We start from the raw sequence: 23,291 nt of genomic DNA, 5'->3' as shown, positions 1-23,291 counted from the left end.
ATGTCTGATACTCTCAGGTTTAGCACTCTCTAATCAAGTTTCAGTGTCTCCTCCTGTGCTCAGAGATTCATTTCCCTGTCACAGTCAGCACCCAGACAACCCAGAGTATAACACTGAAAGAACTGGTGCATTCTCTTTAATACCACCTGTCTGTCTGTGCCTCTTGCAAACACCTTCTGGGAAATTTCCTGCTTTGATCTGGAGCTGTGACCAGCCCTCATCCCTGCAGCCCACTTTGGAGATCAGAAGGACTCTGCCCTGCTCTGCCCTCCCAGGAGCTGTTCCTTCCCCACAGCCCTTCTTCCCCAGCCCCGTGGCAGCTCCTTGGCCGGGCTGAGAGCTGACCCTGGCAGGCAGCAGAGTCCCTGCCCCAGCACACAGAGCCCTGGGGGCAGGACCCTGCTCTGCACCACAGCCCTGGGCACCCCTGGCTGCACCCCCACCTTCCCACCCCACAGCCAGCCCTGGCACAGGGAACCTTCTGGCCCTGGGCCTCTGATGGGGCAGCAGCAAGTCCTGCTCTGCAGCAGCTTCTCCTGCTGCACCCCAGCAAATCCAGCAGAGCCATCCTGACAGCTCCTGCCACTGGGGGCATTTGGCAGCTGGGAGAGGCACTTGCAGGAACTCACCTGCACTGCTCTGCAGCCAGAGCCTGACTGTGGCAAAGGGCTGGCAAGGTTCCTGCCCTGAGCAGCTCTGCCCTGTCCTCCCACCCCAGGATCCCTTGAACCTCCTGCTCCCTTCTCCTCTCTGCCCTTGCTGCCTGCAGCTCCTGCCCTGCTCTGCCATATGGCCACTTCCCCTGCACTGCAGCAACTGGGAGAGTCCTGCTGAAAAATCCTAGAAGCTGTGGGATGTGCCAGCTTTAGGAGATGCCTCCAGGAAGGCAAGTTGAACTTTCCTACAGCCAGAGAATTCTTCCTTCAAATCCTGGGAAGGTTTCTCCCGTAGTGAGAGCTCAGTCACCTCCCAGCCCAGGCTGCCTCTCATCTCTCTGCCTTCTCTCCTGTGCTCTGGGTGCTGCAGGCAGTGCCCTCAGCCCTGCTGGGCTGTGCAGAGGAGCTGCTCACCAGCAGAGCTGTCTCTTTGAAGCTCTTCTTGGTTGTCAGGAGCTCCCTGTGTGCCAGGAGCCTGGCCCAGCTCAGCAGCACAGCAACAGCTCCAGGCATTTAATGACTCCCAGAGGGGGTTTGCGTTGTTTATGTGAAACTCAGTCCCTGAGAGTAAGTTCAAACAACTTCTCAAGAAGTCAAAATGAGTTTGAAATACTGACGTTTCTTGTACTGTTACTGGGTCTCAATGAGGGAAACGACTGTGAAAGTGTCCCCAGATTCCAGTTGGAACAGAAAATTGCAGCGATGACAAGAATGGACAAGCAAGGGAAAGGTGGCTCTGATGCTGAGGAAACCGGGATGTATTTTATTAATCCAAAGGGCCAAGGCCTGACCCCCAGCCCCTGGGAAGGCAGATCCTGTCCCTGCCTCATTCCTCAGGGCTCTTCCCGGGGCACTGGGATGTGGGATGTGCAATGCCAAGGGCAGGACCATGGGGTGGCACCTGCCAGGCTGCTGAGCAGGGACAAGGAGGCCATGAGGCCCCAGGGCTGCAAGGGCCACTCCCCTCCTCCTGGCATCAGGGGCACAGACAGCAGCCCTGGCCAAAGGCCTGCAGAAGGTGGCTCTGTCAGGGCCTTTCAACTTCTCCCCCTCCCTGTCTCCTCTCCAGCCCAGGCTGTCCTACGGTGTCCATGCCCTGTCCCTTTCCCTGCAGGCTGTCGTCATCCCCCGGCTGCCCCACCTGGCTGGCACCTTCCTGCACTGACATCTCTGCGTCCTCCCTGGCTCTTCCTGCACACACAAAGCCTTGGGCTCACCCAGACTCCTTCTTTGTGACATATTGCACCACAACACTGACCTCGGAGTGAAATTCTTTTTTCCTTCTGCCAGCCTGTACCTCGCCAGCTGCATTTGGCATTAATTCTTTCTTTCTTGTGCTGTTTTGTGCTACGACAAAAGCATCCACCCTCTCTGAAGTGATTCTTCAAGCTCTCCCAGGGTTCTTCTCTGCTGTCCTCTGTCTGCACACCACTGAACCCACCACTCCTTTGCCCCTGTAGGGTGGTCATATATTTGAGACCTCCAAACCCCTTCCTTGGACATCTCTGAGCTCTCTCCAAGGTGTTTACAGATGAAAACATGGTCTAAGATACCCACAGGGATATGTTTTACCAAGACCTGTAGTGGCAGAACATGGGACAATGATTTTAAACTGAAATAGAGGAGCTTTCTATCAGATAAAATGAAGAAATACTTACCAATGGGGCTGGCAAGAACTGCAACAGAAGAGGATGTCCCCTCCCTGGATTTGTCCAAGGTCAGGAACTTTGAGCAGCCTCAATTAGTGAAGATGTCACTCTCCATGTCCAGGGACTTGGACCACATGAGCTTTTATGTCCCTTCCAACCCAAACCATTCGTGATTCTTTGAGTCCCAAACTCCTTCTCAAAAGAATTTTTATTGCTAAGACATGGATTACCATGTTTTTGGAGAAGTCATTGTAAACCTAAAAGGTAAAAAATCAATTCAAATAAAGTTCCAACATCTCTGTGTGAGAGTTTCACCAACTGGGTCAATGGCAGAGCCTCCCAGGATGACCTTGAAGCTGAGGATGGGGGATTCTGTTTGGGGTGTGAGTTTTATTATGGGCAACAAGAAAGCACATTTGGGGATTGTGCAAGACTTGTCATGGGATCTCTAGGGAAGAACCAAAGGAAGGGAAATGGTGGGATCATGGTGGTTCGTGAAGGAACAGGTGTGAGAAAACAGACAGAAAAGGGATGAAAAAGCTGGTCATGGTAAACAGGAGGATGCTCAAGACACTTCCCAGGCCGTGCCCTGACACTGATCTCCACAGCCCATCCTGTTTTCTTAAGAACTCCATTGCCAAGAAGTTTCTATGGGGAGGGACCTCTCTGCTCCTGGCACAGATTGTGGCCCAAGTTCCAATCCCTGCAGCAGGAGCCACAAATAGTCAGGTCTTGTGGTCTCTGGGGGGCCAGACTCTGCCCAGACTGGGGGGTGTGTGTGTTGGAAGCACAAAAGAGTGAAGGAAATGCCAAGCTAAACACCCAATGTAGCCTGACTTTGTCCCTAAGTGGGGGATGAGAATTGGACACAACATGTGGAGGGACAGATGGAGGGGTTTGTCCCCCTGGCCCTGCCCAGAAGGGACACCTTTCAGGAAGGGTTGTGGCCTTGGCTGTGCTGAGGGTTGAGCCAGGCAATGCAGCTTGGGGTTGCAGTGGCACTGTCAGGGCTCTGCAGAGCTCCTGGCAGTTCATGCATTTGTCCCCAGCAATGCCAGAGACCTGCAGGGGTTGCAGTCAATCACTTGTGCTCTTTGGGACCCCGACTGGCTCTGCTGAATGGGAGCAGGCCTGTAGTTCCCAGACTGTTCCTGCATCCAGGGTCAGGCCTGCAGTGACGTTTGTGCAGCATTAAATTGGTGCAGTGGCAGGATGGCCATGGATCCATTCCTGCAGAAACACAATGGGGCTCCATCCCAGGCAGGGATAGAATGGGCCCACAAATTTTGGAAGGATAACAACGAGGGAGTTTTGGCCCTGTGGAATCCCGTGGAACCAAAGGAACCCTGGGACATGGTGGAACCTCATGGAATAAAGGGGACATTGTGACCCTGCAGCACCTCATGGAACCAAAGGGAGTCTGGGACGTGGCAGGGCCTGATGGAAACAAAGGCCCTCCCCGGGGCCTCAGGCCCAGCCTGGACCTCCCTCATCCCTGTGAGGATTTTGGGAAGGTCGTGTGTCCCCCCCTCACCTGCTTTTATCCTGACACCACCCAGCTGCTCCCAGTGATCCCAGTAAAGCTTCCCAGTTCTCCCCAGTCCTGGTTATTGGGGGGCAGTGGGGGAGGGGCTTGGGGGAATCCCAAGGGGTGGAGCCGAGTTTGGGGGGGCAGAACTGGCCTTGGGATGGATCGGGAATGGAGACCCCCCTGTGTTTCTCCATATCACCCCACTCTGGAGGGGTTTAGGAGGGCACCTGCCCCTCAATGGGCACCCAGCTCACCCCAAAAGGTGCTGGGAACCCTACACTTCCCCAAAGCCCCTCAAGGACCCCCAAACATACTCAAAGCCCACCCAGGATCCCACCCAACCCCTTCTCTGGGGGGACTTCTCTGGGCACTGGTGGTGCTGGGAGCCCCCCCGGCTGCGGGCGAGGAGCTCTCGGGTGAGCGGAGGGTGACAAGGGGGCGGTCAGTGGGAAAAGGGGGGTCAGAGGGGATAAAGGGGTGGTGGGACCTGAAACTGAGTGGGAGGGGAGTGGGAGCCCCCAAAAGTGGAGGGGGAGGGGCACTGAGGTTTGGGGCGTGATGGGAAATGGGTGGGAGAGGTCAGAAGAGTGGGGAAGGGGGAGGGTGGGACCCCCAAACTGAGCATGAAGGGGCTGGGGAGTGTAGGGATGATGTGGAAGGGGTGAGAGAGTGGGGAAAATGGGGGTTGTGACCCTCAGTGATCCAGGGAGGGCTGGGGATTGAGGGGACCATGGAAAAGTGGGAGGAACAGGGAGAAGGGTGGAAAAGGGGGGATGGTCTGGAGGGTCCAACAGTCCCATGGGGGTCTTTGGGCACCAGATTTTGGCCCCCCTGAGCTCCCAACTTCCTGTAGGGTGCTGGGGGCTGCTGGATCCAATCTCAGCCTTGGATTATGCCAACAGTTTCAGTTTAGAGGAATTACAGAGATGTGACTGAACCACTTTTGTCCCCCAGGTTTTAATGATGGCAAATCAGATTTATTGATAGAAAGGAATTATTCAGGGTTACAAATGATCAGACAAAAGATCTTCATCAGAATTATTTACTGCACAAGAGAAACACTAAAACTACCAGGAGTACAGGATAAGACAGGACAGTGCTCTACACTAAAGCAATTGTAGAAGCAATTCTACTAAAGCTGAAACAAAAGCAATAATTCTTAACTAGAGATGGATGGAACTCCCCCAGAACAACGCTCAGGGGGAGATCTCTGCTCTCAACCTCCAGCAGTGACCTTGGGGGGTCCCCAGCCAAGGCAGGAATCTCCACACACCCCCCAAGAAGGGTTCTGTTGGAAGAAGCTGCCCCTGTTAAAGGGGACTGGCCCTTTGTGGTGGAAAGGGATGGAGTGACAGTCACTGGACTCCAGGGGTTGTCTCACCATCAAGGGCTTCATTTGGGGTGGAAGCAGCTGCCAAAGCTCTTCCCGCAGTCGGGGCACTGGTAGGGCTTACCTTACTGGTGGGTCCGCTGGTGTCTGGTCAAGTGACAGCTCTGGGTGAAGCTCTTCCCACACTCCCCACACTTGTAGGGCCTCTCCCCGGTGTGGATGTGCCGGTGGGTGACGAGGGTGGACTTTCGGTTGAAGCCCTTCCCACAGTCGGTGCAGTGGAAGGGCCTCTCATCCGTGTGCGTCCGCTCGTGCTGCAGGAGATTCGCGTTGGTTGGAAACCTCTTTCCACATTCAAAGCACATATAGGGCCGTTCCCCAGTGTGGATGAGCAGGTGGATGTGGAGGCTGGAGCTCTTGCTGAAGCTCTTCCCACATTGCCCACACATGTAGGGCCGTTCCCCAGTGTGGATGCGCTGGTGGTTGTGGAGATTGGAGCTGTCCCTGAAGCTCTTCCCACATTCTGCACACAAATAGGGCCGTTCCCCAGTGTGGATGTGCAGGTGTTGGATGAGGCTGAAGCTGTCCCTGAAGCTCTTCTCACATTCCCCACATTTGTAAGGCCGTTCCCCAGTGTGGATGTGCTGGTGTTGGATCAGGTTGGAGTTGCTCCTGAAGCTCTTCCCACATTCCCCACATGTGTAGGGCCATTCCCCAGTGTGGATGTGCTGGTGGCTGAGGAGGCTGGAGCTCTTCCTGAAGCTCTTCCCACATTCCAAGCACCTGAAGGGCTTCTTCCTGCTGGGAGGCTGCTCAGGGACCACTAGCTCAGAGCTTCCCCTCAAGCTCCGGCCACCTTCCCGGCACAGGCTGGCTCTTTCCTCCTCAGAGCACCCTGGGATGGCTTTGGAGCCCCTCCTGCGGGGGGATCTCCGGCCCTTTTCCTCCCCACTGCCTTCCTGCGCCGGGGAGCCCTTCAAAACGGCCTCTCCCACCAGGGTCTCACAGGGGGATTTGTCCTCCGGGCTCTCCGTCCTCAGCTCGGGGCCTGGGGCAGGAAGCAAGAAGGACAGGCAGGGGATTTGCCTCCGGCCCACAGGGAAGGCCAAGGACATCCCCCCAACTCCGGCCCCGGTAGGACGGCGGCGCCAGCGGGGTTGTCCTGCAGCCGGGGCCATGCTCGGCTGACAGAGCCAGCACAACACCCGCCCAAAGGGACACTGACTTCCTCCTCACCTGCCTGGGGGGACCAAGGCATCTTCCTCTTCCTCGCAGCCTCCTCCTCCATCCGCCCAAGCTTTGGGAAGGACAAATCCTGATGGGGGGAAAACAAGGGCTGAGCGCGTTGGCTTGGGGGTTCCTCCTGCCCAAGTCCATCTCTAGAACTCACCAGGCATCCTGTGTCCATAAAAACCTCCAAAACACCAAGATTCAGATAATATCAAGAAGACCCTTAATCCCTCCAAACTGCAAAAAGTTACAGTTAAGCCAAAAAATACTCCAAACTATGAACATGCAGCGCAAAAAAATTCTCCCAGAAATTCCTCCTCTCTGGTCTCTTCCCTCTGGGGTTCAGAGGGTCTCCCCTGACTGACCCTCTGACTCCTCTGGGGGTGTTGGGTGTCCCAAGACTCCCTTCTCCTCTGACTCTCACCTTCGGGGTGCCATATTCCCAGACATTCTCCCTTTCCACGGTTTCCACTTTGTTGTCCCAGGGATCCCAGGGGTCCCCACTGCCAGGGTTTCCCCTTCTCCTCACCCCCCCTTTCAGGCTCCCTCGGGTCCTGGGGCTCCTCCCTCTCCATGCTCCCCCCTCCAGGCTGCCGGGGGTCCCCCAGCTCCGGGATCTCCCCGCTCCGCCCTCCACACTTGGCAGCTCCCGGGCTCCACACCCACCCCCGGCACTCCCAGGGGGCCCCAAACCCGCTGTGTCCCCCCCGCCGGCACCGGGCTGACAATGGAGCCGGCGGGGCCTGACCCAGCAACACCAAACCCCACCACTGGGGGAGACCCGCATCCCCCCGCCCACTGCTGGGGCTCTGCTGCCAACCCAGCCTGGCACCCCCAAAAAACACCTCCTGCCCACCCCCAAGAGCCCCCAAAAGAGGAAAAGCAATAGCAGGAGAACAATTGACCCCCATCCCATGGATGCCCAGGAAGTGGGAACTTGTCCCATATATGCTGGGGGGAGCGCGGGCAGTCGTGACACACTCGGGCTGCCAGCACAGATTTATCTGCAAAGTCTGCAGGGAGTCAAGCTCTGCAGAGGAGATTGTGCCCCATGCATGGGATTGCAGAGGCTCCCTCAGGTCCCCAGCAGGAATCGGCAACCAGGAATAGACACAAAAGGCCCCCCAAAGAGTTCTGGGGATATGTCCTGTAGGGAGGGGACAGTGTCACCCCACCAGGGCAAGGCTGGCAAGTGGGAGGCTGCTCCAGGGGTCTGCAAGAGGCCTCGTGCTCTGCTCGGCCCCACCACTGGCTGGTACCAACACCCCCGGCTGCCCCCGGCCCTGGGCAGCTCTGCTGCCACAGGCTGTGCCCTCACCGTGGCCCTGCAATGGCCCTGCCTGTCCCTCACCCGTGGCCCTGCCCATGGCCCTGTCCCTTGGCTCTCTCTCTGCCAGCTCAGTGTGGGGCACACGGGCTGGGGGTCCCTCCCAAGCCCCCCGGGCAGCCGGCGTTGGCTGGGGGGATGTGAGGGCTGGGCCTGCTCAGCACAGCCCCGGCCTCGTGCCCAGCGCCTCTTTCCTGACCCACACAAGACCTTCCTGGCCCCCCCAGGGCTCCCCTGCTGCTGCCTCTGCTCCTGGCCCTGCCTTTGCTGCTCCCTTGGCTGGGGCAGCGGCTGCAGGGGGGGATGGCAGCAGCTTCAGCTCCACGGCACTTCCTGGGGGGAGCTCAGCCCGGGGGGGACGGGCAGGGACCTGATGGGGATGGACAGGGGCCCAGCAGGGACAGACAGGGCCTGCAGGGGAAGGCACAGGGACAACCTGGACCCCCACACTGCCAGGGCTGTCTCTGCTCCTCCTTGCAGGCTCCGTGGCCAGGCACAGTTTGTGTTCCTGGGTGCCCACCATCTCAGCACTTGGAGACCCTCAAATCAGCGCCCGCAGCTCTGCAGCAAAGCCCCAGCTCACCTGGCACACAGGGGATGGACACAGCACCTTCTCGGGGATGGGCATACACAGCTTTGACTGTTCCCCACCACGGGGCTCTCCTTCCTCAGCAGCACCTCTGCCTTGCACTTATTCTCAGCCTCACCTCAGGGACAGCTCTGGGCTCACCTCCGCGCCACTTCTCAGCCTCACCTCAGGGCCTGGGCTCAAGGACAGGAACCTGCAGGGAGGGGACATCAGGTGCAAGCTCAGGGCTGCCTGCTTGCACTGGCCTCTGGGCTTCTTTCTCCTTCTACAACCAGCCCAGAACTCAGCCTGCTTTTCTAACACCACACATTTACAGACTAACCTTGGAGATAGATATGGACAGACATCTCTATCACCCTGGGGATAGAGCCTCAAGCATGTGCTGCCATAGGAATGGCAATCACAGAATCACAGAATCAGCCACGTTGGAAAAGACCTCCGAGATCATAAAGTCCAACCCTTGATCCAACCCCGCTGTGCTTCCCAGACCATGGCACTGAGGCCACATCCACTCTCACCTTCAACACCTCCAGGGACGCTGACTCCACCCCCTCCCTGCCCAGACCATTCCAAGGCCTGATTACTCTCTCCGCAAAAAACTGCTTCCTAATATCCAACCTAAACCTCCCCTGGCACAGCTCAAGACCCAGCCCTCTTGTCCTACTGCTGCTTCCTGGCAGAACAGCCCCACCCCCACCTGGCTCCAACCTCCTGGCAGGGACTTGCAGACAGTCAGGAGGTCTCCCCTGAGCCTCCTCTTCTCCAGCCTCAACACCCCCAGCTCCCTCAGCCTCTCCTCACACCACTTGTGCTCCACTCCCTTCCCCAGCTGCTCTTCTCTGCACCTGCTCCAGGCCTGGATCCATTGGCCCTCTTGGCCACCTGGCCACACTCTGCCTCCTGTTCAGCTGCCTGTCCATCCACACTCCCAGCTCCCTTTCTGCCTGCCTGCTCTCCAGACACTCTGGCCCCAGCCCGGGGGGCTGACGGGGCTTCTTGTGGCCAAAGGGCAGGACCCGGCCCTTGGCCTGCTGGAACCTCATCCCCTTGCAATCAGCCCATGGATCCAGCTGGGCCAGGTCTTTCTGCAGAGCCCTCCTGCCTTCCAGCACATCAACACACCCCCAGCTTGGTGTCACCTGCACATTTGCTGATGAAATGCCTGGTTCTGCAGCAGCTGCAGATGCTCAAGGGGCAGCAGGACCAAGTCAGGGGCCTGGGGGGCTTTGGGGTGCGGGAGGGTCCTGGGGGAGCTGGGGAGGGGCTTTGGGCATTGGGGGTACAGACCAGGACAGACCAGGACAGACCAGTACCTCCTCACTGCTCCCCAGAGCTCTCCTGGAGCTGGGCCACGTTGTCCTGGGACACCTGAGCCCCCCCAGTGCCCTCCCAGTACAGTCCAGTACCCCCAGTACAGCCCACTGTGTTCCTGTCCCAGGGTGCCAGGTTGCCCCCTCTTTGGGGGGGTGGTTGGAATGGATTTGAGGGGGGGGGGCTGGGGGAGATTTGAAGGGATCTGGGGGTTTGGATGGGGATTTGGGGGCGTTTAGGGGTCTTTTGGGTGTATTTGGGGGAGTTAAAACAGGTTTTGGGGGCATTGGGGTATCAAAGGGGTCTGTGGGGGGAGGGGACTAAAGGGAAAATGAAGGTTAAGGGACATATGGGGAGCTTAAAGAGATTTGGGGGGAGATGAGGGGCTGCACCAAGAGCAGGTGAGTCCTGAGACCTCCCCGGTGTCCTCAAGACCCTCTTGGTGTTCCTAATTCCCCCTTGACACTCCAAGACAACCCTGGTGTCTCCAGTGTCCCCAGGGCCTCCCCACTGCCATTATTCCCCCCTTGACACCCCCAATTCCACTGGCCCCAAACCCATCCCTGATGTCCCCAACCCTCCATCTCACCCCAGGAGCCCCCCCTGGACCCTTTGACCCCAAAAATGCCCCCTCACACGCTCACAGAAAGGCCAAGGGCATCTGAAGACACGTTGGGGACAGTTGGGGGGCTTGGGGGGCACTGGGTGATTACTGGAGGATACTGGGACACACTGGGGGGAACCAGAGGGCACTGGGAGGGACTAGAGGGTTACTGGGGGATCCTGGGAGGGCACTGGGAGGGACTGGAGAGTTACTGGGGGATTATCAGGACAGAGGGAGAGACACTGGCAGGTTACTGGGCCATACTGGGGGCTATTGGGTGCTCACTGTAACATCACTGGGCCATCCTGGGGGGCAGTGGGAGGTCACTGGGACACACTGGCTGGTCACTGAGGGGGTTACTGGGCCGTACTGAGGGGCACTGGGAGCCCCTTACACGGATGTGGTACATCTCCCCCCCGGACTTTGAGGGGCACCCCCACGACTCCTTCCCCTGGGGGCTGGGAGATCCCCTGAACCCCACTGCTGGGCTTTAGGGGACCCCGGGCCCCAGTCCCTTTGGGGTCTCTGTGTGCTGCGTGTTGGGGGTCTCTGGGTTCGGGGGGGCATTGGGATCCCCTTTCCCTGGGGTCGGTCCGCCGGGCCGGCAGGGGGCGCTGTGGCGGGAGGGGTAATGGCGGGTCGCGGGTCATGCCGGCGGGTAACGCCGGCGCGCCTGCGCAGTGCAGCCAGGGCGCTGGGACAGCCCCACCCCCCCGCACGGGTTCCAGGCCCCGCGCTCTGACCCTCGGGAACCCCCGAACCCCTCGGCTAAACCCTCCCGAGCCCTCCAGCCTTTCCACCCACAGCCGCGCTCCCCGCAGCCCCGAGAGGATCCCCAGAATCGCGCTCTCCGAGCGCAGCCTCACCTCCGCCGCTACCGCTGCCCCGCAGACAACATGGCGCTCTGCGCACGCCCCGCCTCTCGAGCCCCCGCCGCAGCCAATCAGCGCTCGGCCCGTCCCCGCCCCGTCCCTGCCGGCCCCGCCCTGTCGGGTGAGCGGGGCGGGCACGGCGGGAAAGCGGCGGGGGGGAAAGAGCGGGGGGGACCCCAAAGGGAGCGCGAGGGGCGGGGGGTCACCCCCAAAGGGGGCTGGGGGGAGCCGGGCTGTGAAGGGACTGCTTTTCCAAACTGCCCTGCTTATCCCGCATGTGCACACTTCTCTCCTGCTGGGATCTGGCCCAGACAAACCTGAAAATACCTGGAAGTGCCACCTCCACCAGCACTTCCTCCACAGCTGCTTTCAAGGATTTCTCTTCAATTTGCCAAGGAAATGCTTCCAGATCATACTTCCATCTACAAGTCAGAACAGCAGCCTGCACCAGGACTCCTGCTTGTTTTCCCTGCACTTGCTGACAGGAGGTGCAGAGGCAGGATGTCAGCACTTCATTACCAACAGCCTTAACGGGGCATGACTCCACTTTTTAACCTTGGAAGAAGAGCAGCTTTTCCTTTTCCTCTCCTGTTTCTTGGGGTTAGTTTTTTTTTACCTTCTGAATAAAAGAACACGTGTGTAAATTGAAATAATCTGAACCCAACTTTTAAGAAGACTGACACCTTTGAGCAGCTTCCTCTTAACCCTCTCTCCATGTTGGAGGAGTGGCCAGATGAAGTTACCAGCCCATCCTGGCTTCCAGAATGGCACAGCTGGTGGTTAGAGATTCATCTCACAGTTATCTAGAATATGCCCAAACTTGTTCTGCCCTTCCTAATTCCTAACTCAGACCAATGGCTCCAAACCCAGCATCTGGGAGGCTGATCAGGTTGGCAAGAACATTTCCCTGTGTGATAACAGTGTGGGCACAAGGACTGGGAGTGTGTCATAGGAAATCTGACTTGCATACATGGGGTAGGAGATAAAAAAAACACAGATAAGCAGAAAATGTTTGCAAGGAAGAATTGGTAGCAAATCTGTCAGAAGATTAGTGCAGGTGACTATCAAATACAGGAGAAAACATGATGAAAGGAGTAACTCATGACTCTTTATCTGAGCTATGAAATGAACAGTAACTTCAGCCACTGATGAGAGATTTGTTTAAATATAGAAGTGAGTTTGCAGTTGTAGCATTTTCCACATTAAAGCCTACAGCTGGTAAATAATAAAATAAGCAATTAAAAAGCAATCAAGCTTGCTGCAGGAAAACCTCTCAAACAGGCTGCTTCAAACAACAACAGTCTTCTTGCTCCCCTCCTTCCCCCAAGCCCCAAAACTTCACCACATCTCAGGTCTGTACTCCTCACACACATCACTTGGCAGAGGAAAGCCACACAAAACAAAGATAAAGAATAATTACTTGTTTTGGTAGGTACTGATGGTCACGTGTGTGGAATGGGAGGTCCCAAGAGGAGTGTCAGCTTGGTGGATGGTCCCTCTTGGGAAGTACAGTAAGTCACCTGGCTGCAAGAAAATTGATATATTTAGGGCACCAGGTCAAACCTTATTGCAGTCAGAGAAAATACTCTCTGAGCAGACAGTCTGACAATACATATCCTTTAGAATCACAAAATGGAGCAGTCCTGCAATGTACACTTTAATAACAGAAAGAACACTAAGCCAGAAGTTCAGAACCTTAAACTTTCCAACCTGCTGTCAATATTTGCTGAAAACATGAAACAAGCTTTTTAACATCACAGAACACACAGACTCCCACTGAGCTGCAGGAAGAGGACAAAGAAGCAGCTGAGATGGACCTGCTGGCAACACAGTGGGCTGGCAGAGGAGCAGTGAAATGGGGATTTGGTCAGATCACATCAAAAGAAAAGGCTAGTATTCCACAAGAAAAGCCAAATATTCTATAAAAATAGTAATCTGTTACAATACTGTTGTCTGAGATTTTCAGTTAAAGCACTTAAAAAACAGGTACAACCTTCCTCCTCCTCCTCCCTATCTTTCTTCTCACCTATGTCAATTAAAACTCCACACTGAAAAAAAACTAGATAAGGAAAGTCAAGACAAGAAAGGTGTAAAGTACATAAAATTGCCTCCAAGAAGGAAATAAAAGTTTACTTATGGCTTGTCCTGTAAACACCTATAGAGTTGGACAGCACAGTCAAAGAAAACTGCCTTCCTTACCAGAGTGGGGACTACACCAACCAAGAGTATTCTGAATTCTCTTCATTTGAAAGATGGAGAAAAGAAATATTCTAGAAAGATGTTTAGGGAGGAAATAGAGTCAAACAACAGCACCCCTCTCAGAGGCAGCCACAAAGAGACAACCAAACTTTGACACCAGCCACCCAGAAGAAATGGGTCACAGGAAGTGAACAACAGCAAACAGAAGAAAAATCAATTAAAAACTTGGATAACTTTTAAGCCCATCATTATTCCATAAAAATGAAAGGCACTGAAGTCTGGTCCAAAATATTCCAGAAATGAAAAAGGGAACTGTAGTTTACTAGACTTTGCATTACCCAGTACACGATGACGATTGAATATTCCCCTCTGTCAAACAACACAGCTCATGATGTCAGCATCCCACCCAATGGGTCACACTATTCCTCAAACACCTACACCATCCAACATGTCACACTATTCCTAAAACACCTACACCCAAATGCAGCTCTGGACACTGAGAAGAGCAGAGAGAGGCTCCATAACAGGCCAAAAGGCAGAGAAACTCCTGAGGATTCCAACATGGAGCAGCACCACCAGCTGGACAAGTAACACTTCAAAAGCAGGTCAAACAGAACAGGAAAAGCACCAGATTCCCTGCTGACACTCAGTAATCTTCATGAAATGTTCCTTTTATTCCAAAAATCAACCACCAACCAAAAACTTGAATTTCACGTTTGGAAAAAGGAAGAGCAATTAATACAGCAAGTTTATATGGGGTTTGGTTCATGCTTTTCTTTATCAGCCAAGGATAAATATTTAAATCTCATTCACCAGAACAGTGACAATGTTCAGTGCAGCAGTAAGTCTCAGTGCACAGAAGGATTAGCCTGAGGGATTACAGGCAGCATGTAAAAGCATAAAAATGTTTTAGAACCATACACAAACCCAGTGTTTTTTCTGCACACAACTCCACAAACATGACCTAGGAGTCAGGGTGCCCAACCTGGAGAGTACTAGTCAATTTACAGAAATAACTGGGGGTTTTGGCCCATTATTTAAATACTAGAAGCAAAGGATACCTTTAAAAAAGGATACAGACAACTATCACCCAAATTTCTCGTGCTCGCAGTGTGCAAACCCTCCCCTCAGTTTCACAGCCACAATCACTGCCTTCAAGAAATGGACCACTTTTAACTTTTCTGGCAATCACAGCCCAGACCACCTAAGGCAATGAAATTCTCATACCTTTAATATGAACTCACGTGTGGGATTCCCAATCCTATCTTCTGATTCCACATCATATTCCCGAGCTAAAGGCACCCTTGGTTTCTAGAGCCGCCAGTGTTTCTCGCCTTCCAGCTGAAGGATAAACACCTGCAAAAGACCATAAATCCAAATCCATAAGGAAGTAATTCCTTTCACATTAATTTTTAGATAGCTACAATTCAGAGGAATTTAAATTTGAACTAATTTTTTTTGTCTCTATTTAGAGACAACAGACAGGGGAGTTGTGAAGTGGGATCTGTTTTATCCCAAGGCAGGCATTTGGAAATCCCTGTTTCTCTCCAGTCACTTAAGTAAGTGCTAGAGAACTAACCCAAAAGGAACATCTGCCACACAAATATCCAGAATTTCAGGTGAAAGAGGCTTATCCCCAACAGAGCATCAGAAACCTCTACAGGGTGCCCAATGGGGGTAGATGGCCTGAGTTAGAAATGCTGGATGTGAGGCTGCTGAATAACAAGCATAAGGAAAATGAAACTCCAGGTGTATTGAATGGAAATGAAAATATTAAAAAGGAAAATATACCTATAAGGATTGGATTTTTTGATTTGGTTTAAGTGGGATAGTCCAATTTTTTCTTTATAACGCAGTGTATATTTGTATGTTTCTTTTAGAAGCTGATTTAAAATGCATTTGGACCACAGGAATTCATCATATCAGTAACTTCTTAAAAACAGCAGGACCAACAAGCACAACCAGTCTGCTGTTACAATCCAGCTGAAGAAAGAGCAAGTACTTAGTAAAGGAAAAAGGACTTGTAAATTCTTGGGGCCTGAATGAAGTGAAAATGAAAAAACAGGTGCTAGAAAGCTTCTGCAGCTGTGAAAACAAACTTCTCTTTTTATCTAAGGGAAATACCAGGTCTGGAAAACCCAGTTTACATGCTATTATGATTAGATATTACTATTAGTAAATTTTCAGCAAAAATATGTAAGAAAAACGACTACAAGGAAACACAAATCAAAAAAAAAACCATTTTCCTATAATGTTTAGTGGGGGGAGGGTTAGAAGCACACACACAACAGCAAACACTGCCATCAGCAAAAGCCCATGCACAATTTCACAGGCAAGGTTGTGCTGTCCTACCTCAACATCATCATAGTGAGGAGGAAGGCCCTGGGATCCCTGGGGAGTGATGTAAACATTGGACCCCACCAGAGACCCAAAGGAGCACTCCAGCTTCTCCTGAATCTTCCACAGCTCCTCCTGTAAAAAAAAAAAGATGCTGTTACTTGCTGAAGAGCTCAGCCAAGCCCAGCCCACATCCTCCCCATGGCTTGGGAAGAATGATCACATCAGGGACACAGAGGCTGGGAAGGAAGGTGCTCTGTACCAGTGTTTCTCCTGAAGGAGAGCACTGGAGATGCAGAGGGGATCTGCCATGAGAGTCATTGCTAAGCCAAAAAGTCTGGTGCCCCAACCTGGGTTTGTTCTCTTCCCTGTGCCATCTTTAGGCTGCACAACCAGACAGACAAGGCTGAACAGAGGAAAATAATCCCACAAACAGCAAAACACCATAAGACAAGAAGCACATGCAGGACCTGCATTCTCTCACCAGAGAGAACATACAAAGGTTAGAGACCTTTCACCAGTTACTCCAATCATTTGGGAATATTCAAAACCAAACTTGACTCATCCACACCCCACATGTGACAGACAAGGCACCGAAGGGAAACAGCAGAACGTGCCAAGTACCAGATCCACACAAGTGCAGCTTGGCCATGAAAGCTGACATCAGCCAGGAACACTATACCTGGGACTCAGCTTGTATTTGGCATCTTATTTGGGTCCACCTCACAATTCAATTGTGTTGACACCTTCAAGACTACCTGAATCAAAGCACCTCCAAGAATCCAAGTCCTTTACACAACTGTGCAGCACCACTGTCTCGTTCTCAAACTCAAGGACTGAGAACACTCAGCTAAAATGGGCTGGGACCTTTCCATGGTGCAATTCACTGGCAAGAACACTGGAAATATTTCACATGGTTTCACACCTTACCCTCCATTAAAGGGAAGTGGCTCAAAAGCCACAAAGTTTGCACAAGGAAACAGTGGGGCAGAAGGGATAATTTAAGCACAGATGCCTAATCATCAGTTTTGTGCATTTGGTTTTTTTTCCAAACTTTTATGTGACAGAGCAAAATTTTAAAAAGAATGTATTATTACACATATTATAGCATGAATCAGATTTTGTTCTTACTGCAGAGCAGTGAAACATGATGGACAGTGCAAAAGTATAAACTGTGTTTTAATACAGCTCATGTAAAGATTTCAGCAGGTCATCAATGTCAACCACTTCCCCTGGGGACAGAGATGAAGCCATGTCTAGTGCAACTCAAGCAAAACACACCACATTATTAAGCCAGCATCAATTGTATCCAGTGAAACAATCCCACCTTAAATCTCTGAGGCTGATGAAACTGTATTGTTGCCTTTTTCTGGTCAAAATCCTTCTTCAGCTGCATGTAATTCACTTTGCCTTCTTTATTTAAAACCTTCTTCTTTCCATTCACACACTGCAGATATTCACATCTCGCCCATAGTACAGGCCCTGGCTGCACAGCTCCTTCAAGTCTGACAGCTGGAACAGGGACAGGCAGTAAGCAGCCACCAGGGGATCATTGCTCTGGATGAGCAGTGGCTTTTGCTCCCAGTACTCCTTGAAAAACACCTCTTCTTTGATGGGGGAGATCAAGCTCCCGAAGAGGCTGTCTGGGTTCTCAAAACTCAGGACTGAGGGAGAACAAGCTGCTTCCAGCTTTGCTCGTTTACACTGTGCCTGTGTTTCTTTTCCCATTTCAGCATGCTTCCCTCCTTTCTTGGGCATGGTTCCTGTTCAAGAGGAGAGAGGACCAAAACAATCAACCAGCAACACAACCTCAAGAGCTCACGGGCCCAGAGCAACAACTCTGACCCTACCCAGTGGGATATCAGAGTATCCCGGGAACAGCTCTGGTTTCAGAGCCTCACTATTTGCTCCAAAGCATTAACAGTTTACAGAAGACAGGGAACATTGTTAGGCCTTCCTGTTGATGCTCTGGAATTACTACATTTACAAGTTTAAAACTTGTAAAATTGACCAGTTTAAGAACTAAAAGGCCAAGATTCTGCTTTCAGTCCTGTCGAGCTGTCAAGCTTTGTTTATGTAGAACAAAAAGAATTCTTTCATACAAGCACAGACATTTCATTTTAAAGCTGGAAGTCATTTACTTTGTTTTCCCCAGGCAGATAGTATGATTGTGCACCATTATGCCAAAATAAAGAAGTTGATCTACAAATGGTTTGGCTGCCAAATTCTCAGGAAAGTTAAGGGGAAAATCAAGCAATGGTAGGTAACTGTGCAAGTCTGGAAAGCCAACACCTGAGAAGTTTGAACGTGCTGATGCCATAATTCCTAAGTAAAAATGACAGCTCTACTCCCTACACCCATTTGATAGGAAATGCTATCAATTTGTTGAGATACTTTTATTTACACAGATCCCGTATTTTGAAACTTAAACTCCAGTTCTGGTATTTACATGCAGCACTAAGTTCTTCTGTGCAGCAGGACACCCTTGCTGGCCCACTAACTCCTGGGCAGTGTTTCATCAGCAGCTCCTGCACAGCCTGTCCCTCAACAGTAACCGAGGGTCACCTCAGCCCTGCAGGAGGGAATTCACATCACCTCCTTCCTGAGAGAATGAACATTCCCAACTGCAGCACGAGGCAAGGGAATGCGTAAAAAATTAAAGACTGAAAATCAGTCCCTGACTGACAGCAAGATCTGAAGATGCTGCTGAAGGCACCAAGATCTAAAGCTGACATCCCCAAATGACAGCAACACAAATGCAACCAAGCCTGGATTAAGAGTTTTGAATTCCAGACCTAAATCCATTGTACCAACCTCTCAGCTCATTCACACTGATTTAAAGAAGTTACATTCAGATATTTACTATTCATAGAACGCAGCTTCATTTACAACATGTGCTGTTCTGTAGCGTTCTGCTGGTTATTACAGCTGTTCCAAGCCCCCTGCCATGGGCAGGGACACCTTCCACAAGATCTAGTTGCTCAAACCCCCATCCAACAGGATCCAACCAGGCCTTGAGCACTGCCAGGGATGGGGCATCCACAGCTTCTCGGGGCAACCTGAGCCAATGCCTCACCACCCTCCAGCAGAAAAAAATTCTCCCTTACATTTAGTCTAAACCTAAACCGTTCAGCTTAAACCCATTGCCCCTTGTCCTGCAGCTACAGGCCCTCAGAAAAAGTCCCTCTCCATCTTTCTTGCACCACTTAAGTCCTGACAGGCTGCAAGGAGGTCTCCACAGAGACTTCTCCAGATTGAGCCATCCCAACTCTCCCAGCCTGTCTCCGCAGCTGCTCCATCCCTCTCATCATCTTCCTGGCCTTCCCTGGACTTGATCCAACAGGTCTGTGCCCTTCTCACGCTGGGAGCTCCAGAGCTGGATGCAGCGCTCCAGGTGGAGAATCACCAGAGCGCGGCAGAGGGGCAGAACCCCCTCCCTCACCCACGGCCCGCTGAATGGGATGCAGGATACGCCCGGATTTCTGGGCTGGGAGCTCAGCGCCAGCTCAGCCCCAACTTTCCATCCACCAGCACCCCCAATTCCTTCCGTGCCGGGCTGGAGGACAAACCCCAGCGCAGAACCCCACACGGGAGCAGCTGCTCCCCGCCAGGGCTGTTCCCTCCCACACCACGGCAGCTCCCTGGGAAGCGGCGGGAATACCGCCGGGCACAGCGGGAATAGCGCCGGGCACGGCGGGAACACCGCCGGGCACAGCGGGAATATCGCCGGGCACAGCGGGAATAGCGCCGGGCACAGCGGGAATCCCGCCGGGCACAGCGGGAATAGCGCCGGGCACAGCGGGAATAGCGCCGGGCACAGCGGGAATACCGCCGGGCACAGCGGGAATAGCGCCGGGCACAGCGGGAATCCCGCCGGGCACAGCGGGAACAGCGCCGGGCACAGCGGGAATACCGCCGGGCGCAGCGGGAACACCGCCGGGCACAGCGGGAATACCGCCGGGCACAGCGGGAATAGTGCCGGGCACAGCGGGAATACCGCCGGGCACAGCGGGAATACCGCCGGGCACAGCGGGAATAGCGCCGGGCACAGCGGGAATACCGCCGGGCACAGCGGGAATACCGCCGGGCACGGCGGGAATACCGCCGGGCACGGCGGGAATAGCGCCGGGCACAGCGGGAATACCGCCGGGCACAGCGGGAATACCGCCGGGCACAGCGGGAATAGCGCCGGGCACAGCGGGAATACCGCCGGGCACAGCGGGAATACCGCCGGGCACAGCGGCTCCGAGGACACGCGGTGTCCCCGCTCCCCCCTCCCGGCTCCCGCCGCCTCCATCCAGCCCCTTCCCGTCCCGCGGCCCCGCACTCACCCGGGCAGGAGGGAGGATCGCGTGGGATCGGGGCGGGCCGGGATGGATCGGGGCGGGCAGGGGAGGCGAGGCCAGGCAGGATGTGCCGGCTGGAAGCGGGAGGCGGTCCTGCCGCGCTGGGAGTCACGGGAGGAGCCGCTTCCGGGCGGCCAGTAGGAAATCCGGCGGCATTCCAGTGTCATTCCAGTGTGTATTCCAGTGGGAACGCAGCAGCACTAAGGTTAATCAATCTGCTTCATACAACGGTGCCTGGGCTTCAGCTGCGTTATTTATTTTTTTTTTTCCTGGGCCAAAAATCTTCTTCTAGAGTCTCCCTGAGTCTCCCTCAAAGAAAACTTTGGAATCCTCACCGAGCACGTGAAAACTTCCAGAAATATTTTTAGATGCCTGTTAATGGTTTGGTTTACGTTGGCTAATGATGTCAGAAACAAAAGAAAATGTTAGGTAGGCTTTGCTGAAGCTTTGTTCTTGTGTACTGGCTTGAAGGATACGAAGCAGAACTAGCAGAAATAAAAAAGGTGGATTTTGGAAACCTCAGCAGCCTTGCAGTGCACGGCTGATGTTGGTACAAAGTTACACTGCCATAAGTGTAACTAGAAGGACCTTTCAATGGCAGGTAAGAGAGGGGACTGTGTCCTGTCAACAACTTAAGGAGGGAGAATAACAGAGCCTTGCACATCTCCAACACCAGTTCAAATCCTTCCCTTTACGGAAAGTGGTTTTCAGTCTTGTTCCTCCTCACAGTGTGGTTGTTACACAGTCATAACTTCTGCTTCCCTGGCACTGGCTGGATCATTTGGAACAAATGTCCTGATTCCAGTGGGTTCTGCATTCATGGATGCATCCAGCAAATTCCTGTGTGCTGAGCAGAGAAAGTGGCAAAGTATAATATATAGAAAAGGGGGATGGAGGAGAGAAAAAGGCAAACGCTGCTCATACTGTTCAGTCCTTGTTCCTTTACCACCTGGACCGCTCTGTCACCAGCTGACCAAAATATCATGGTCACTTGAACATGAAATAAGGATTAATCAGCATGTGGCTGGGTTACCAGCAGAGAGATTTTGCCAGGGGTGAACCTACAGCTGTCCTAATTGTAGAAATGTGTACAAATTAGATAAAAAAATTTAAGTTTCTCTAGAAAGCTTTTTTTTTTATAGGCCTGTGAGCTTCAAAGAAAAAGAAGACAATCTCCACTTTCTAATTCTGAGTTCATCACTACATCCCTCAACATCCAGGACATTTTGAAAAACTTATTAAACTTCAAATATTTTAATGTAAATGCTCACCAATAGTTGGGATATTCAAAGTGAAAAATAGGTCACTGTCATGAAATTCTCTTTATTTCTTTCATGAGAATTAGCAAGCTTTGAAGAAGGAAGTAGTTCTCCAGACTTAAAAGGTTGCATCACCTAAATTAACACTCACAGGATGTTTTCTCACTACAGATGGGTGTACCAGCAGATGCTAAAAATAGAGAGGCCACATCCTGCACCTCAGCCGGTCACAGACACCATTAAAAGATGTTATTTCTGTTCCAAAAATCCACAAAGTACCTCAGCATAACTGCCTGAACACCATCAGGGTGAATACTCAAACAAATACACATTTACATAATGGCTGTGGTGTTTTTAATTTGCTGTGGGACATAAACCCCACACATCTGACCGGTGGTGCTGGACAAGATCGTCCAGTGACGAAGGCAAGTGCTTCCAACTCCAGGGCTGTCTCTTGAGCCGCCTCTAGAGTAGAATATCAGGGAATATCTCCACATCTCTGTTCCGTCCTGCGATAGCCTCCATCCCTTCCCCAAGCTCTGGCAGTCCTGGTGGACTGCAGGCAGATTAGCCTCTGCCTAAGGGACAAAATCCAGCCTATACGGCAAGGACTTCAAGTATTTCAGTTCTGAGCCAGTAGGGCACTGCAGTACTGTTGTGTAAACACTAAATAAGGAGAAGGGGAAGGAAGAAAATAGAAACTTTTGTTTTTGGTTGCAAATAGGTTTTTTTCACGTGGGTTGAGGGTGGATATTTGGGAAAGGTTCTTCCCTCCGAGGGTGGTTGGCACTGGACCAGGCTCCCCAGGGCAGTGGTCACAGCACCAAGGCTGGCAGAGTTCAGGCACACGGTGTGACTCTTGGGGTCGGTGCTGTGCCGGGCAAAGGCTTGGACTCGACGCTCCTCGTGGGTCCCTTCCACCTCAGCACGTTCTGTGATGGTGCGATGAGTTCCCTCTCCTTCAACACTTTTGTTCTTTTCAGGGCTCCTCGCTGCCCGGGGCCCGAAGCCCGCCTTCCGCGCGCCTGCTTCCCTGCCCGTTGTGGCGGCCGCAGCCAGGCGCTGAGTGCCCGCTCCCGGGCGGGCACGGCCGCTCGCTCCAGGAGTGGGGGGGCAGCGCCGGCGCCCCGAGGATTCCCGGGATTCCCTCGGCGGTTTCCAGGCAACGCTCCCCGCGCGCTCCTCGCTCCAGGGCCGAACGTGCGCAGCCAATGGGAGGCGGCGGAGTGGGCGGGGCGAGGCGGGGAGTGGGCGGGGCGGGGGCGGGGCCGAGAGGGGCGGTTGGTGGGGTTTGGGTGGGAGCGGGCGGGGCCGGGAGCGGGAGCGCTGCTGCTGAGCGACCCCCGGGCAGCGACCCCCGGGCAGCGACCCCCGGGCAGCGACCCCCGGGCAGCGACCCCCGGGCAGCGACCCCCGGGCAGCGGCCCCAAGACTCCCGGCGAGTGGTCCCCGGTGCGCGGCCCCGGGGGAGGGACCCCCCGTGCGCGGCCCCGGCGAGTGGCCGCTGGGGAGCGACCCCCGGTGAGCGACCCCCCGTAAGTGACACCCAGTGAGCGACTCGCGGGGAAGAAGCCCCGGTAAGTGACCTCTGGGGAGGGGACCCCGGTGAGCAACCCGCGGTGAACAACCCCTGGCAAGTGACCCCGGGGAGGGAGCCCCGGTAAGTCACCCCCGAGGAGGGACCCGCGGTGAGTGACCCCCGGGGACAGTCCCCCGGTGCGCGGCCCCCGGGGGTGTCTGTCCGGGGCTGGGCGCGTTCCTTCCCCGTGCAGAGCCGAGCGGGGCCGTGGCGGGAGCGGGGCCGGAGCGGAGCCGGCCGGGGGGGCAGAGGGGAGCCCTGAGCCGCCTTCTGCCGAGGGGGCTGCTGGAAAGGAGCCTGCGCTGGGAGGAGCGGGGGACGTGGCCCGAGGCTGAGGCAGGGGAGCTTCAGGTCAGCTCCTGGAGAAAGGTTTCTCCCTGTGTTTTTCGGGGGGGGCTCGGGCACTGCAATGGGTTGCCCAGGCGGAGCCAGCACCCCGGCAGGTGTTTCAGAGGCGCCTGCATCTGGCCAT

General features: G+C 53.9%; 1 protein-coding gene and 1 pseudogene across 1 annotated transcript; both read right to left on the bottom strand.

Moving 5' to 3' along the window:
* Nucleotides 1–5,010: 5,010 nt before the first annotated feature.
* On the bottom strand, nt 5,011–6,593 carry LOC135405354 (zinc finger protein 239-like). Its single transcript, XM_064640038.1, has 2 exons — nt 6,403–6,593; nt 5,011–6,214 (listed from the first exon to the last, which is right to left on the bottom strand). Exons 1-2 carry the CDS (start codon nt 6,572–6,574, stop codon nt 5,292–5,294), a joined length of 1,095 nt encoding a protein of 364 aa, XP_064496108.1. The 5' UTR covers nt 6,575–6,593; the 3' UTR covers nt 5,011–5,291.
* A 3,926-nt stretch (nt 6,594–10,519) lies between these two features.
* LOC135404945 (ribosomal oxygenase 2-like) lies at nt 10,520–17,393 on the bottom strand (annotated as a pseudogene).
* Between the last annotated feature and the right edge of the window lie 5,898 nt (nt 17,394–23,291).

Source organism: Pseudopipra pipra, chromosome W (assembly GCF_036250125.1).
Source record: "Pseudopipra pipra isolate bDixPip1 chromosome W, bDixPip1.hap1, whole genome shotgun sequence".
Taxonomy (NCBI): Eukaryota; Metazoa; Chordata; class Aves; order Passeriformes; family Pipridae; genus Pseudopipra; species Pseudopipra pipra.
This window is presented reverse-complemented; position numbering and strand designations above follow the sequence as displayed.